The sequence below is a fragment of the Gossypium arboreum genome, chromosome 6 (assembly GCF_025698485.1).
Source record: "Gossypium arboreum isolate Shixiya-1 chromosome 6, ASM2569848v2, whole genome shotgun sequence".
In the NCBI taxonomy this organism is placed as follows: domain Eukaryota; kingdom Viridiplantae; phylum Streptophyta; class Magnoliopsida; order Malvales; family Malvaceae; genus Gossypium; species Gossypium arboreum.
In genome coordinates, this window is record NC_069075.1 from 17,187,999 (window position 1) to 17,206,085 (window position 18,087).

An 18,087-nucleotide genomic window follows, 5' to 3' on the forward strand; every position below is an offset into this window, starting at 1 on the left:
CTCAATTTTTCTTTGTTCTATGTCAGGGGACAATTTCAGGTTAATCTTATCCCTTACGTCACTGTTATATTTTCTCTCACGTTTTACCCTAGTCGATTCACTTCGATTCTAACTAACTTTCCATTTCATCTTCTTCACCCTTCTCTATTTTTTTTAGTCCATAAACTGTAAAGGTCTCACCTTTTTTTCATTTTAAATTTACTATTTTCTCTCATATGGCTCACCAAGCACCATCTTCTTCCACCTCTGTGCATTCGCGGACATTATTTAGTAAAATTGCAGAAGAAAAATATAACAAGAACATATCAAAGTAACCTTTTTACATGGAAAAAGGTTTCATTTTCCAATATACCCCATTTATGGGCTATTTTGAAGCCATCTCATCTATTGTGGAGAAACATAGGTGGCAAATCTTCTGTTTCCACCTTAATGACATCCTCACTAAGGTAGTCAGAATTTTATGCACATTTAACATCTTTTGAAACTACTTTCATCTATGTGTGCAGTGTCTCGATGTTATTCAATGAAAACTCAATCAATGCACAATATGGGTTACCTGAAGGCCCTGATGAACACTCTTAATTTGTTAAGACAATAACAACTGAAGGACTCAACCAAGTTTTGACAAATTTATGCGTAGAAGGAACGACATGGACAATTTCTCGATATGATTGATACACCATCGACCGTGTAACTTTGAATCCTTAATGTAGGGTATGGTATCATTTCCTTAAATCTCGTCTTAGCCCTTCTATGCACAACTCTATTATTTCCAAGGAACGCATGTTGTTGATGTACTCGATTATGACTAGAAGAAAGATAAATGTTAGACAAATTATTTTTATAGAAGTCTACTGCTGCACACAAAAGAATGTCGATACCTTAAACTTTCCGTTCATATTGAATCTGATAAGGATGAAAATGATTTTGAGTCAAGCTTCTAAACTTGCTACAACTGCCAGTACACCAAAATCCACTGCACCTATGATCGAGCAAGAGCATTTGATTCATCAACTGATTAATGACCTCACAAAATTAGATACTGATGATGAACAAGAGGTTCCAATTAGTCAGCTAAAAAAGAAGCGCTACAAGCAAGCTGCTGGAAAATCAGTTTGAAATGAAACTAGTGAAGTGGAAAGGAAGCAGCGTTACAAATGTGCTGCCAGAAAATCAACCCAACCCAATTAGAGTAACATAAGCTCCTTCCAAGCTTTTGTTTTTAATTTCATTTTTATCTTTTTATTTTATAACATAAAATCCATCATAACTCATTCCCATTTTCACATAGGAATAATGACATGCTACAGTAATCCCAACGGTACTTGATGTTTAGTTTGTATTTGCTGAAACTAGACATTTAGTTACAACTTAGAGTCTCGCATTTCATACCTGGCCAATAATACATCTGCTTCATGTCATTAAACATCTTAGTACTGCCTAGAGGAATAGAATATGTGTTGTTATGAGCCTTAGATAAAATGTCTCATTTTAACTCTGAATTATTCAAAACACACAAGCTATTACAGAAATACATCATACCATTAGTATCTACTCTAAATCATGTAGACGAATCGCTCTAGATTTATTCTCGTTAGCTAACAGCTTTGGGTCGTCATCCTGCTATTGCGTGTGAATATGATATGCGAATTGTGCAACTATACACATCAGATCAAGTAATAAAGTGATAAGTGAGTTCGACTCCATAGGGATCAGATTAGGTCTAGAAGTGTTCAAGTTATTATGCTATGGAAAAAATTCATAAAAATGCAATGATAATGGTGGGATTTAATAATGCCTGTAGTATGTGAAACTGATGAATAATTGAAAATGCTATGTCAATGCAAGAGTAAAAATGCAATGGCAATTACGAGAATGATGGCATGACTATTAATAAGCAAATGAACAGATAAACAACTAAAAGTGCTCTGGAAAAGATTCTATGACAAAAGATAAGGGATATACGATATTGATTGGGAAGGTCGAGATTACTAAGAATCTACTTTTCCTGTCAATGATGCTTCAGCAAAGTTGTGCTTAAAATACTGCTCAAAAGAGTTCTAAAGTGGTCTCCTCCTTTCAAAAGTCAAACTTTCAGGTTACCTTGCCTACGTCTAAAGGCTTTAAATATGGTATCCTGTACTGTTCCTTCTGTATAAGAGCTACTCTACATCTAGAGTCCACTAAAAGTATTGGTTGAATACTTGCTTATATCATTTAACTTTGATCCAACTAACCTAACATTTTCAAAATTTAGATTAATTTAAGGGTATGCTGCACAGATGATTATATCTACGGATTGCTCACATACATTTTAAAAAATAAAACAATTGAATGAAAAATTACAATAATTCATATTTATACTGCAGTCATTAAAGATAGTTAAAGTTTCATCAAATTACTTCAAACCCTATGAGATCTAAATCATGGGTTGGAAAGTAAAATTCAACTCAAACATCATTTTCATCACTGTAATTCATGAAGGAACAGATTAGAAATAATGGAAGAGACTTAGGAAGACAGCATTTGCTTGTCCAATCCACATACCCACAACATTGTATCCTGAGTTGGCTGGGAGAGACTACCTTTGTTTCCTCTTCTTGTCTCTATTCAGCCGCCCTCTTCTTCGCCTAAGGAACTCCCCCTTTTTTTTCCCGTCCTCTAAGGTTTTTCCTCTTGCTATTTTTAAATTATTTTTTCTCCTTAGGATAATTCCAACAGCCTAATATTTATCTTCTCCTCTTTTTTAGGCAAATTTATCTAGTACAAGTAGAGCTGGTCTGAAACTGATACACTGAATGCTGACTGGAGACCTTCCTGGCATTGCCACGGCATACAAGTTGGCAATCTGACCACCCTTTTTCCCCGAAAAAACTTCACTCCCTTATTTATTGTTCCTCATCCTGCACCTGCCAAACCACCAAACACAGCCCTTTCACAAGCAATTAAAAGTACCTAATGTTTAAACGCAACCCAAGTTCTAATGCAATGCTAAAAGTACTAATGAAATGTCCTAAAATGCAATAAAATGTATTTAAGTACAGGCAATTAGTTAGGTTTAGAGGCATGAAATACAACTCTTTTCAAGAGTTATAATCTGTAACTCTCGGATTCATTGAAGAAACAACAGTCTATTTTTTAATTCATCTAATACAAAACCATTACTATAATCATCAATTTCTTTTCCAGATTCAGGATAAGTCAATACAGGAACACCTAAAGACATTTTTCAGAGTTTTCCATATAGCAATAGAAAATATTTTATCGAATCTATAAAATCCCATCTACCAAATTTACATAACCAAGATAACCAACCTTGCTAAATCAAACTCACATTTACTAATTTTCACATACTATTTCTCATACAAAGTCTATTATACATTTTTCAAGTGTTGAGCGTACACGGATTCAGTTTTAGAATAGATTAGTATACTAATAATAAACACAATCACAAAACTATCCAAATGAGGCTAAAACACTCTACTCATCAAATTCATAGATTAACAATGACATTAATTAGTTTAGATAACATTACCAAAATTCATAATGGTCACCTCGAGTTCGAAAAGTAGTTTTCAGCATATCACAATCTTTAACTAGCAATTGATAATAATCGAATCTAAATTTATATTCGAGAACATTGTTACGTCTTTTTAACTGATCAGAAAAGTCATCTATACGAGATAAGAAAAATATTTATTCTTTATCCTGGATTGATTTAATTGTTTGTAATCAAGACACAATCTCATTAATCCAACTCTCTTTTCACAAATAATACAAATGTAACTTAGGAAAATATACTCGACCGAATAAAACCTCTATATGATAACTCCTGCAATTGTGCTTTAAGTTCTTTCAACTTGACTGAGTTCATTCAATATAATGTAACAAAATTAAAGCAGTTCCAGGCATTATATTAATCATAAATTAAATTTTTACATTTAGGCAGAAATCCTAGTAATTCTTCAGGAAACACATCCAGAAACTCACTAACAATCAGTACATGATCAATCTTCGATCTCAATTCTTGAATATTAAATAGACATATATGTATCATCAATGTTTTACAATCTTTTCACATTGTTTTCTATACAAAGATAACTAAAATAACTCCGGTTGTACTATCTGAGTTACCTGATTCAACTATATTCATTTCACCAGTCTGACATTTCAAATCAATTCATTTCTGTCTATAGTTTACTACAACATCATATAACATTAGCCATTCTATTCCCAAAATAATATCAAATTTATGAAATGGTAGTAACATCAAATCAATAGGAAAATCATAGTCACAAATTTTCAACAAACAGTTTTGACATACCAAGTTAAAATTACACTCTAACCCGACGGATTATGATTCGAACATCAAATTTAGTTGACTTAAGAGGTAAATCCTTATCCGTTACTAATGCAATAAAAATATATGAGTAAGTTAACCCAGTATCACTCAGTGCATATACAATAAGCAATATCAAAGAGATAGAACATACCAAAATTAATATCAAGTGTGGTAGCTTCAATTCTAACAACTGTGTCTTTGGTCCTACTACATTTAAGTCTAGTGTTATCGCACTGACCAGGGCGTTTTCCTTTTTGAGATGTACACACTATTTAACACTATTCACATACATAATTTCTTAATTATATTTATTGAATTGTACAAATTCTTGTCCCGATAATATTTGATGACATTTCTCTTTCTGAATTCAAATTGAAAGAAATCCTAGTTAATGTTGTCTCTTAGTACAACCGCTATTAATGTTGACCACCAATTATAAACCTTACATTTTAAAAACATGACACATGTGAGATGATCATCAAGGAAGCAAGCCATATCATCAAAATTCTCTGGATATTTCAAGCCAATACCTAGCCCTAGTTGAATCGTCACCTATAAATTCTTTCGTAACATACTTTCTAATTATTAACCGAGGACTGTCAAACTATTCTAGTCGATTGAGGACCTAGGGGTGCCAAAAGAAGCATATCAGGAGGAGAGGTTGTGGGGCCACTGTCACGTGTAAATATAGTACGCGAATGTGCAAGTGTACACGTCAAATCAAGTAATAAAATAATAAGTAAGATTGTCTCACAGGGATTGGATAAGATTAATTTGGTTAATTATTACAATAAACTATATGAATTAGGCTATGGTAAAAAATAACAATTTGTACAGGAATAATCACGTATACATTATTAAGATCAATTAACTAACTCAAAATGTTGTAGCAAAGATACGGAGACAAAGTTGAAAGGATCTACGCTGTTGACTCATAAGGTTGGGATTACTAAGATTCTTTCCTCATAACATAATAATATCATGGCAAAATCTTAACCAATATACTATTCATATTAAATCTAAGGTAGTCTACTTCTTTCGAGAGTCAGACTTCAAGCTACCCTACCTAAGGCTTTGCATGTCTACAAGCCTAAAGAAGGATACCCATACAGTTTTTTTATTTCTCTGTACAGAGCGCAACTCTATGTCTAAAGTGCTACAAGTATTCTATCGACTACTCGCTTGTATCATTTGATCACATTCCAACTCATCTAACCTTTTCAAAATTAAATCAAGTTTATGGACATACCATACATTCATCTATGTCTAGATACTATATGCGTACATTTCAAAATAGCGCAAATTAAATTAAACAATAAATCTAATCAGGATAATGCCTTGGTCATTAAAACAACTAAGATTCATCCAATAATCCTAACCTCGTGAGATTAGCTCGTGAGTTGGAAATTAAAATCCAAAATGAAAGTATCATTCAACAACATATTTTCGTAGTTAAAATTTACAGAAATCAATTAAGATGGTGAAGGAAGAACTTCAGAAAGCTTTCGCTGATCTAGCCCCAACTCCAGTGCTGCAATATCTTGCGAAGCCCAGGATTGAATGCTTTTCCTTCTTCCTTGCTTGATGCTCTATTCCATAGTTACTACCCTCATTCCTTGCATCTTTGGATCTCCCACGAGAAATTGTCTGAGAGGAAAAAAAACAACTACTGCTTTCTCTTTCTTCTTTTTATAGGGTAGGTCCCCCTCTCTGCACACAATCCTTTCTCCCTCTTTTTTAGGTGGATATTTCTGGTGCAAGTACAGCTGACTGAGATTGGCGTAGATTCAAAGTTAAGTCAACATCTTCCTGGAATTCCCATGGCATTTGTGCTAGCGATTTATCCAACCTTTTGCCATGACAAAACTTTATTATTTTCCTCCTTTTTGCACCTACTATAAACAACAAGCAATTCATTTCCTCCCACAAGCAAAAGTAACATATAGTAACATTGAAAGCACAATCCAAGCTTCATGATGCAAGGTTATAAAAATACTAATATAATTTCCTAAAATGTAACTAAATTTACTCAAGTACGAACAATTAACCAAGTCTAGAGGCTTGAAATGTAACTCTTTTCAAGAGTTATCAACAACTGAATTGGCTCATGCCATTTCTGTAAACTACTAACTCATTAAGTCGGAAAGATATTTTTACTTCACTATCAAACATTTATTACACCGATAAACTATAACTTACCTTCTGTTTAGAAGTTAGAATATTACCATTTACCTCATCAAGGTCAGTATGACCAGATTCTATTAACATTTATTAAATCTATAAGAAAAACAAGGGTTAGATCGGATCAATCAATATCACACTATCACAGGTTTACATGGCATGTAATTTTTATACTTTACTCATGCTACGTTCAGTTCGAGAAGCGACTAAATCGTAGCTCTGATACAACTAAATGTAACACCTATAACCCGTTACTATCACCAAATTAGGGTTACAGAGTATTACCGAACGATTCAGAATAATCAATACCAGATAGCATCAAGTTACTGCATTAATTAATGAAATTTCATAAATAATTCATATCAGAGTAGAACCTACACTTATAGGTCTTAAATCCAGTTTACGAGGCCTTTAAAGTAGTTTAGGAACAATCAGGGACCAATTCAAAATAAATTGAAAAATTCAGGGAAAAATTAAAAATTTTCAAAACAGGGGTCATACGGTAGTGTGACAAAGCTCAAACCGTGTAGCTCCAAACATGGCCTTGTGGCTATCCCATATGCACGTTTATCTACCCATTTAACTTACTGACTTGGGTCACACGGCTGTGTCGCAGGCCGTGTACCAGCCCATGTGAACCTTGCACCTAACATGTTCAGGGCACACACCTTTGTGGGTTTCCCATATGTGACACACGGCCATGTGACTGCCCGTGTCTCAGCCTGTGTATGCCTAAAAATGACCCAAAACATGCTCAATTCACATCCAAATGCGTAGGTACCTAAACATACTAACACGTGTTTTAAAGACTATAAAAAGCATATAAAACACATTCAAGAATAACCACAACATGCCAAATCGATCAACCTAAGACCCAACCAATGTGTAATTAATGACACCACAATTCAATCACTTAACATATCACTACCTTAGTTACACTATACAAGCCATAACACACTCAAAATAATTTACATTTGATCCCAACATACTATACCTAAGTCATATCAAACTTACTATTTCGTGTTTGTCCACTTATGCTTAGGATTAAACATGCATGACACATAGTTACTCATACCATAACCTCAATGCATAAAAATGCACATTGCAAACACTTAGAAACCTTTACAAAACATAATCAGTTGCTCCTATTACATGTCATATAAGCTTGATAGTATTTAGAATCTACCAAAATATCCTTGGATAGTATGATTCTTTAAGTTGATTCTTTAAGTTGATCCAACCTCTCAATTTCCACAAAACATAATCAACAAAGAAAAAGACAAGAGCGCAAGTAAACTTACATAAAGCTTAGTAAGTTCATTGATTAAATGATAAAGCTTACTAAATCAAACAATAATAATTCAAATAATAAGTTTTATGAACATAGTTCCCGTCAACCAGGTTATTAACAGAATTCCTGTCAATCATAGCTAAAAAAAAGTGAATAATGTTAAAAAAATAGTACGAATCAATTTCTCACATTTCAATAATATTCAATGATTAATAAAACATTGCCCAATGAACGATATATGGATACGAGTACACGGTCAACCATCCAGAACACACCAGATACTCATACGAGCCAATCCAATTGATAACACACCTCAACATTAAGTGTCTAGCCTGTAGGCCAACATCTGCCCCCATAACACACCAGAAATACTGTAATATAACTCGATAGTTTACAAAAAATGTAGGACCTCAATATTTTTAGTGAATAGAGGATATACAAAATCATCGTCACATCACATATCAATCTTGTACTGCACGCAAAATAACCTATTGGCATGCCAGTCGTAGTCTATCTTACATTCATAGGCTCAGAGTATTTCAATAAGTAATCGATACCATATCAATTCATTATTTCCATTCTCAATTACATGCATCAATATTATCCAACATTATACAATTAAGTTCACATAATACATTTAAAATGTATTAAAATGAAATCGAACGAACTTACCAGACTAAACTGTAGCGATGACAAAAGTATATGGACTATCCTGTAATTTTCTCTTTTATTTGGTTTTCCACTCGTTCTTGATCTAGAATAATAATTTCACTCAATTATCAACTTCCAGCAACATAATTAACTATTTTATGCAATTAAGTTCTTTTTTACATTTTTACAAAATTGCCCCTAATATTTTACTTTTATGTAATTTAGTCCCTAAGTTCAAAACTTGCAATTTAACCAATTTTAACTAAAATTAAATTCATTCAAATAGTATAACACTCCACTACATTCCATACATGTTATTTCACATCAAGTCCTTGAAATTTTATCACTTTAACATTTTAGTCCTTAAACATTAAAATCATCAAAAACTTATTTACAAAATAGTCCTATCTAACAACCAAACTCAATAATCTACTATAAAATTTCAAGAATATCCAAAACTCATCAATGACATAATCTAAAATCTTTAACCATTTTGAAAACGAAGATACAGGTTAGTCAGACCTAGTTGCAATGATATCAAAAACATAAAAATTACAAGAAATAAATTAAATTCGACTTACCAATCTTGAAGGAAAAGCTTAGCTGAAATGCTTTTAAGTCCTATCCATGGAGGTTTCGCTCAAAAATGTGAAATGAAAGAGATGGAACTTCTTCTTTTTTTTATTGATTTTTTATTCTTTTTTTACCTTTTTATCTTAAGTTAATTAAAACATTTTAAATAATAACTAAAGGAATAATCAAAATTCTTGAGATCGCTACACCATTCCCACTGCTTGACCACTTAAGGATGGTCTAATTACACAATTGGTCCCTCAGTTATCTTTAATTATTAATTAATTGAGCTTTATTTCAATTTAACCTTAAAGTATTAGGACCTAGAGAATAAATAACCCAAAAGTTAGTGGAATGATTGACATCCACCACCGCTTGGACTTTTGGCAATGGTTTAATTGCCATATAAATCCCTTTGGAATTTTACAATCTATAATGGATCACTTTTACCTCTTTTTCAATTTAATCCTTTTACTTTAATTAAGCAAACAATCATAAAATTACCAAACCAAACTTCAATTGACATATAATACGACTCTGTAAATATTTCCTTAACTTACAAAAACAAGGTCTCAATATCTCATTTTCAAAAACCACTTGGCTTTTGGACTGAACCACTTATACTTATCTATTCGTTCAATTTATAAAAATTAATAAACCAGAATTCAATATAATATTATTATTGACTCATAAATATTAAATAAAAATAGTACAAACTTACTCATTGGATTTGTTATCCTGAAACCACTGTTTCCGACACTACTAAAAAATGGGTTGTTACAACCTTTTACAAGATTAATCAAATGGTTGTAAATATCTAGTTGGTTAGTGACAATATAGCATGTATTGACATAAGTTTTAGGGCTCACAATAAGTAGTTACATGTAAGAAACAACATGCTTAAATGGGATTCCTAGAAAATCCCATTTTCTGCATAAACAGGAAGAGTTGAAAAGGTCAACCACATGCTTGTTGCCTAATCCACAATCTACCTCATACTTCTCATTTCCAGCATATACTGGCCATACACTACAAATAAAGTAACATTTTAATGTTAAAACTTTTGCATCCACATAACAGAATTCAAGCTAAGTAAAAAAAAGTTAGCTGGACTGACTAACAATTTCAGGTAACTTATTCTGTATCGTTGGACACAAAGGTCTAGGATACTTCTCAATAGCCTTCCTCATAGAAACCAACCTAGTCATGAATTTCCTTCTGATTATTTCAAACATTGTTAGGATAGGTTTATCTTTAGCTTCTAAAATGATCTTCAAGGAGAATAAGTCCTTGAGTAACTTCAACAATAGTTATACAACATGAAGTGATAAATAATCAGATTAAAAAACAAATTTTAACCTTGTTGAAACGTTCACTATTTTTGTTCAGTAGCATATCATACTTGCATTTGGTTGATAAGTGGGCTCTTGACCAAGTCCTTGGATCCTTGTTACGTAGCCAAGCCTAAGTAGATTCTAATAGTGACCTCATTTTAGACATTGCTTTTGCAATTTGTCTTGGAAAAGTTGCTTTAGCAGCTTTCCAGTAAGTGAAACACATAGCTTGGCCTCTAAATCCTCCCATGTTTTTGAAATTGTTGTAAGGATGTATGGCACAATTTCTTACTTTAGCATTAGGGAACAACACATAAATTGCTTCTATTAGGGAACAATATAACTTTATGGTACCTTTTGTTAAGAGTTGTTGATCTCTAAGTGCCTCTTTAATAACTCGAGGAACCAAAACCATGATTGTTTGTTTTCACTCTCAACTGCAACAAAGGCCACTGGATATATATAACTGTTGGCATCAACCCTAACAACAGCAAAAATAATATCCACTATAATATCCCTTCAACCAATACCCATCTAACCCTATAATTCTCCTACAACCAATAACCAACTTGATTTGCATGCTTCAAGGCATATAGAAAGCCTTTAAAATAACCTACAGTCTAATTTACAAATGGTTTTTGTACCAAGGTTGCTCCTCATTAATTCAAGTAAATAATCGTATATATTAGCATATTGGGATTTTTTATTCCCTTGAACTAGTTTCAAGGCTCTAATCTTAGCCCTAATAAAATTAGTCTGAGACATAATTGTTCCAAAATCCACCCTAATATCCTTCTATAAATATGTTAAGGAATAATTGGGATCAATTTGAAATTTGTGTAAATCGTGCCTAGCCATCCACTTTGAACTAATTTTCCTATTTTTCATTACCTTGCCACACTTATAGTGGTTGAATAAGGTCTTAATCTGCCAACTCCCATCCATTGGATCCTTAGGACTTAATTTGGATGCCCAAAGTTTCATGGAAAACCAAGTACACAAACTGCTTTCCCCCTAAGCTTGTCATTCCTAGTTAGTTTGGTTATTACCCTATTTTTCCTCTCATAGTATTTAATTACATCTTTTAAAATGTCTCTATTAGAGAAAACCAAACCCTTTATCAATATAAGGTTCCTCATATCAGCTTAAGGATTGAACAGAAGGTATTTTTCATTCCCATCTTCATCAGAATCCAAGACATTGTTGAAATCCTCACCACTGTTACTATCAAAATCATCTCCTAAACCCTAAAAATTTAAGCTTAGTAAATTGTCTAACTCCTTCTATATCATTTTACCTACTAGTTCAACCTCTAGTTCATCTACCCTATCACCATTAGACTCAAACGAATTAAAATTAAAAGCATCTACATCATAGGCTTTATATGAACTATCATCTGAGTCAAATGTTTCTCCTCCAAAATCTCCCCTTAAAGTATTATGTTCAACATCAAACCTTAAACCAAAAAAGGAGAATAAAACATTATATTAGTACCAACAAATTCCACAACAATTCAAACCTGAAAACAACATTATATCAGCTCTAGTTCAATTTCAAACAATAGCACTGATGAATTCATGAATGAAACAAACAAGGACTCAAATAGCATCCACTTCAAAGATTAAAATAATAACACCTAACTACAAGCCAGACCTCGAACAAAATCCTAACAACAAAAAGGACCGTCTAATAAAAATGAAACAAGCAATTCATCCATTCCAATTCCACAATTTAATAACAACAAATCCAAACTTTAAATCAACCCTCATAACAAGAAATTTGCAACAATTCACCATCAAAATAAATGAAATCAAATCAAAGAAGAGGATCGTCTTTAATAACAAAATTCACAAAAATTCAAACAGTTCACCACTAAAATCTATCACCGATGTAGGGTGCCAAAGAAGGGTTAAGCAAAAATGGGGAGGCAGAAAGAGGAGAGGGAGAGATAGGGGCACAGAAAGAGGAGAGTGAGAATAACTCTGGCCACGAGCGGCTCTTGTGTTTGGCATATGAGGAAAATGTGGTTGGGTTGGAGGTGATGGTGTCGTAAATGGTGGTTGTTGATGGCATTTTTAGATATGGACTTTCTGTTTGAAGAAAGAAAAATTGGATCTCAAAAGATTTGAAAAAAGAAAGTAAATAGAGTTTCAGAGATAAAACACTAAAGATTGGATCTTTTGGGGTTCTTTTTAAGGGTTTCTTCTTTTGTGAATAAAATATAAAAAAGGAACATATATCAAGACAAATGGATGTAAAGGAAGAAAATATCAAGGTTTTTAATTTAAGGTTGTCATTATATAGTATGTAGTTTTAGAGTAAAACTACTTATTCAATAAAAGAGAAATAGATGCAAAGAAGATATACTTGGACCTTCCATTGAGTCCATCCTTTGTTTTTCCATGTTGAACAAAAAATTCAATCAATTGATGAAGCACTCAATTTGATTTATATTGTTTCGATTCAATAAAGATGACAATAGTTTTTTTCAGTCAAAATGGAAAAGAAAACTAAAAGAAAAAAGAGACGAAAAGTTTTCCTTTTCCAATTCAAGGTGTAATTAATTTAAAATTTTTAATTAATTAAATTTATTCTCATCCCAATTGGACACTTAAGCTAGCATTTAAAACTCATTTGGACTGTCACATAAGACTATCGTTAGGGAGGTACCGAAGCTTAACAACAGAATAACCACTTCGTAATAGAACCCTAACGTAAGTGACTAAAATGTAATATTTTAAATATAAGTAACTAAGATGTACTTTAATATAAACAAAAATAACTATTTTTATAATTTATCATATGACGTGAAAATGTTACATCACCACAAACTAATAATATTAATATGGAGAGACTAACTTAATTGACAAAATACAATTCCCAAATAAAAATAGGTTCTATTGTTGTAAACACGGCAGAGCAGTAGTTTAATCTTCTGGCACGATAAGTTTCCAGAATTTATTGTAAAATAGAGCTATACATTAGAAGTTAGTGGGTCTTACCACCGTAAAACTACAGATAGAAATCGGATATTGGCTTTAATAATTTGATTATTAACAATAAAATTAATAATAACCTTCAAGAATATTTCAGAAAAAATAATAATAACTTGCAAGGATTTTATAATTTAATTACTTGTTACGATGAAACAATAAATCATAATTAAACAAAAACCCAAAACAGCTTCCCCCAATCCATTTCTCTCCTCTCCTCGACTCTCAAACCCTATAGAACCTCCCCCAAACAGGCAAAGTGGGATTCATGAAATTAGATGGATTCAATCAATTCATTCAAGGGGTATGGTAAAGTTGACGAAGTGGAAGAACTAGCTTTCAGGCGAAAGAAACGAAGGCGTCTCATCACCCTTATCATCCTCATTCTCCTCCTTTTAACACTCATCACTGCCACCGTCGTTGGGATTTTTTTACACAAGCGAAGCTCCTCCTCCCCCAACACTCTTCCCCCGCCTGTGTTGACTCCAGCCGCTTCACTCAAAGCTGTTTGTAGTGTGACTCAGTACCCGGCTTCCTGCTTCTCCAGCATATCTTCCATTGCTTCCTCGAATACTACCGACCCAGAACTCCTCTTCAAGCTGTCTTTGAAAGTAGCCATCGATGAGCTCTCCAGGTTGTCTCACTATCCCACCAAGCTCAAAGCTGAAACTAATGATATCCAACTGAAATCCGCTTTACAAGTATGTGAAACTATGTTCGACGACGCCTTGGATCGATTGAATAATTCAGCAACTTCCCTTGAAGTTGGAGAAGGGGAGAAGTTGTTGTCAGATTCCAAGATCGGCGACTTGAAGACTTGGCTAAGTACTGCTATAACTGACCAGGAAACATGTTTAGACTCCCTGGATGAGTTAAACGCCACAAAGCACTTCAACGCCACAGTTGTTGAAGAAATGAAAGCTGCCATGCAAAACTCAACTGAATATGCCAGCAACAGTTTGGCTATAGTTGCCAGAATCTTAGGTTTATTGACTGATTTAAATATTCGTATTCATAGGAGGTTGCTTGGGTTAGAGAAAGCAGGTTCGGAGTTCCCGGCTTGGGTTAGTCCCACTGAAAGGAGACTATTGCAGGAATCCAAGCCTACCCCCAATGTTATTGTGGCTCAAGATGGTTCTGGGAATGTCTTGACCATTAATGATGCGGTGAAATTGGTAGGAAAAAAGAATGAATCAAGGTTCGTTATATATGTGAAGGAAGGCAAGTATGTTGAGAATGTGATTCTTGATAAACACATGTGGAATGTGATGATTTACGGTGATGGCAAAACAAAGACTTTAATTTCCGGCAGCCACAACTTTGTTGATGGAACTCCCACATTTGCTACAGCTACTTTCGGTAAGTCATATTCAATCTTCATTTACTTTGATCAGTTCTAGATTTGTAGTTTCAATGGAGCCTGACAATAGTTTCTAGATTGCCCCATTTATGAGCCTCTGTCTACATTGTGATTTTCTAGTATCTTTGTATCTTGTCCCAGTCATCCCAAACAATTTAGAAGGCCTGCAACTGAGATACTACCATACTACCTGAGTTAGAATTACTAATTCACTAGCTCTTGGTATTGTCCTTAAATGCTGCCCTGGAGCTTCATTTATTAGAAGGTGATCTGAACTGATCATTGTCTGATGTCAATGGGGATTGCTCAATTTTAATGGTTTTATTATTGCAAGTTTGTCTAGAAGTTTTAGTAAAATGATCTTGAAACCTGGAAATGGTAATTTCTTAATGTGGTGAAAAGTATTATGTTGTTTGAAATGGGTTTTAGCATTGATGCGAATGTGGAAAACATGTTTCTGAGAGCTTGATGTCATTTTTCCTGGAGTTTCCTATAAAGAAAGGAATAAAAAATTATTGGAGATGCTAGTTTTGATGAAACATTCCTTGAAAACCAATTTAAAACCTAGTTTTCCTTTCTCATTTTCAAGTTTAAAAGGTTGAACTTGACTTTGAAATGGACAGAGCTTAAACAAGCGGTTGAATAAAACGGCCTAAAGACAGGGAATAAATTCACTTCCTGCGGTGCAACATGTTTGCCGGTTTTATGCAATGTTGTTTAGGCTTGAACACAATTTCTCCTCAATTTCTGTAAAATGGCTCTTCCGGGAGAAAATGTTGCACATTGGATCATGTGCATTTGTAGTTGAAGTTTGCCTACTCTATAGGAAAGTGTCTTAAAATAAAATAAGTTGAAGACTTAACTTTCTACTTGTTATTAAATCTAGGAATACTACCTCAAAAGTTTCATGCACTTGTATTTTGTCAATTACTGATGATTCTTGTATGAATCACCAGCTGTGGCAGGAAAAGGATTCATTGCAAAGAGCATTGGGTTCATTAACACAGCTGGTGCAGCAAAGCACCAAGCAGTGGCTATGCGGTCTGGTTCTGATCGCTCCGTATTCTACCGCTGTGCATTTGATGCCTACCAGGACACTCTCTATGCCCATTCCAATCGTCAGTTTTACCGGGAATGTGACATTTTGGGCACAATTGACTTCATTTTTGGGAATGCAGCAGTTGTTTTCCAAAGTTGCAACATCCTGCCAAGGCAACCTTTGGCTAACCAGTTCAATACCATCACAGCTCAAGGCAAAAAAGACCCTAACCAAAACACTGGCATTTGTATCCAGAAATGCTCAATAACTGCATTTGGCAACCTTACTGCTAAAACCTACCTTGGCAGGCCCTGGAAAGAATTCTCCACTACTGTTATCATGCAGTCAAAGATTGGGGCGCTCTTGGACCCAGTGGGCTGGAAAGGATGGGTTGCCAATGTTGACCCACCTATCTCAATCTTCTATGCAGAATATCAGAACAGTGGACCTGGATCAAACGTGGATAATAGGGTGAAATGGGCTGGTTACAGGTCCACTCTCTCAGACATTGATGCTGGGAAGTTCACGGTGGAAACGTTTATACAAGGCCATGATTGGCTTCCTAATGCCACTGTCTCCTATGAACCTGCTTTATAATCCGATAGCTGACCCCAACTTAGGGTTGAGATATGTTCAAAGCTCAAACTGATATAATGTTTTTTTTCTTTTTTCTGACATTAAAATTTGTTTGTGGAACCATATAAATGTACCATATATAATTCAAATGTATTAAAGCTCAATGGTGACCGCTGCAGATATTTCATTTATTCTATATCAAAACTACAATGTCAGATAACAGCTGAGTATATAATATTTGGACGCCATAGTATAAATTCCAAAGAATGAATCAGGCAGAAGGTATGGAAGTGTCCTAAAGAAAGTTTATACGCTTTATTCTACTGCATCTGTATAACTCGGTTTTCTTTTTGACAGAAAAGTCAATTATGACTAATATAATTTCATTTATTTATATCAAAGCTAAGATGTTAGACATGTGTAGAGTCAAATAATTTAGTACTTAAGATGTTAGACATGTGCAGAGTCAAATAATTTACTACTTTGGGGAAAGGTTCCTCGTCTATTGACTATGGTGAGATGGATGTATCCTTAGTATCTAAGACTTTTTTTTTTTCTCATATGTTCTCTTGATACAAGATACAATAAGGGAAGAGAATAAGGCAGAGCAAGGAGGAGGTCAAGGTAGGGTAATGGAAGCCAGTTCACCTGAAGAGGTTGAGAGTTAAGACAAGGAGAGACTGATCTCAAAGACAAGTGCTCAGAGTAATTTTAAGGTGCCAAAAGGTCAATCCCCTATTCATTGTTTTCTAGGGTATTTATAGGAGAGATCTCCTTGTATGTTGTGTTGGGATATATATTTAGTCTCGTTAAATGCGTAATGGATAATTATTGGCACATATCATGAGACTATATGAATATGAAGATGTCAAGCCTATATAGACTTCTTATTGCTTTGAAAGCGTGTTCACGTTAGGACAATATTCATCTTTAAGCTCAAGTGGATGCTCCCTTTGAAGTAAGACGGGCTCAAAAAGTCAATACGAGGTCAATGATATCTCTTGGCTAACACATGTCTGCTCAGCAGAGGGATATAAAACACATAAAGAATATGCAGAATTTTGCCATCAAAAATCAAAGTTGAGTGAAACAATTCTTTTTTAAATTGTGGTGTTTAGGTCTGGTATTTGAATCTCAAAACGCTACCTCCTTTATAAAATTGATCCAAAGAGGCATGCCATAAAATAAAATGTGACAGGACCTGATGGATTTTGAGGTTGTAAGCAGCGGTTCTTATGGAAGCTTTGTGCACTTGTTTTGGGATAATGGAATAAAATATAATGTATAAGCTCATCAATGGTTAAATTATGTCATGCATACTGGAGTGTGAAATTGTTGCAAATGAAATGGAAGTTGGAGATGAACTCAACGAAATTGGAAGCTCCCGACATATAGTGGAAGGGTGAAGTGGAGAGAGAAGAAGGGCTTAAATTGTAGGAGAGTCGATGGAAAGATCCAGTTGAACAAATTGAAAATAAGATTGAAGAATTGCACGATGGAGTTAAAATTTCAAGAAAAACAGGGGTGAGACTGATTAAATTCAAGCTAAATGAAACCTCAAATGAAAGATTAATAACCCAAGGTTCAAGAAGTTTGAATCGAATTGAAGTATATCAAAATTTTATATAATTTTCTTTTATTATCAAATTAATCATTTCATTCCATTACGCTCAACAAGGAACTTTTCATCCAAATTTTAAGTATGGAATAATTTTTCAATTCTAAATTAAATAAATATTGTTCACAA

The 18,087-nt window shown here is 33.9% G+C and overlaps 1 protein-coding gene across 1 annotated transcript; it reads left to right on the forward strand.

Annotated features, from left to right (window-relative positions):
- Positions 1-13,478: 13,478 nt before the first annotated feature.
- LOC108474128 (pectinesterase 3-like) lies at positions 13,479-16,504 on the forward strand. The gene is made up of 2 exons (XM_017776046.2): positions 13,479-14,724; positions 15,682-16,504. The coding sequence occupies exons 1-2, from the start codon at positions 13,644-13,646 to the stop codon at positions 16,359-16,361; spliced, it is 1,761 nt and encodes a 586-aa protein (XP_017631535.1). The 5' UTR covers positions 13,479-13,643; the 3' UTR covers positions 16,362-16,504.
- Positions 16,505-18,087: the final 1,583 nt, after the last annotated feature.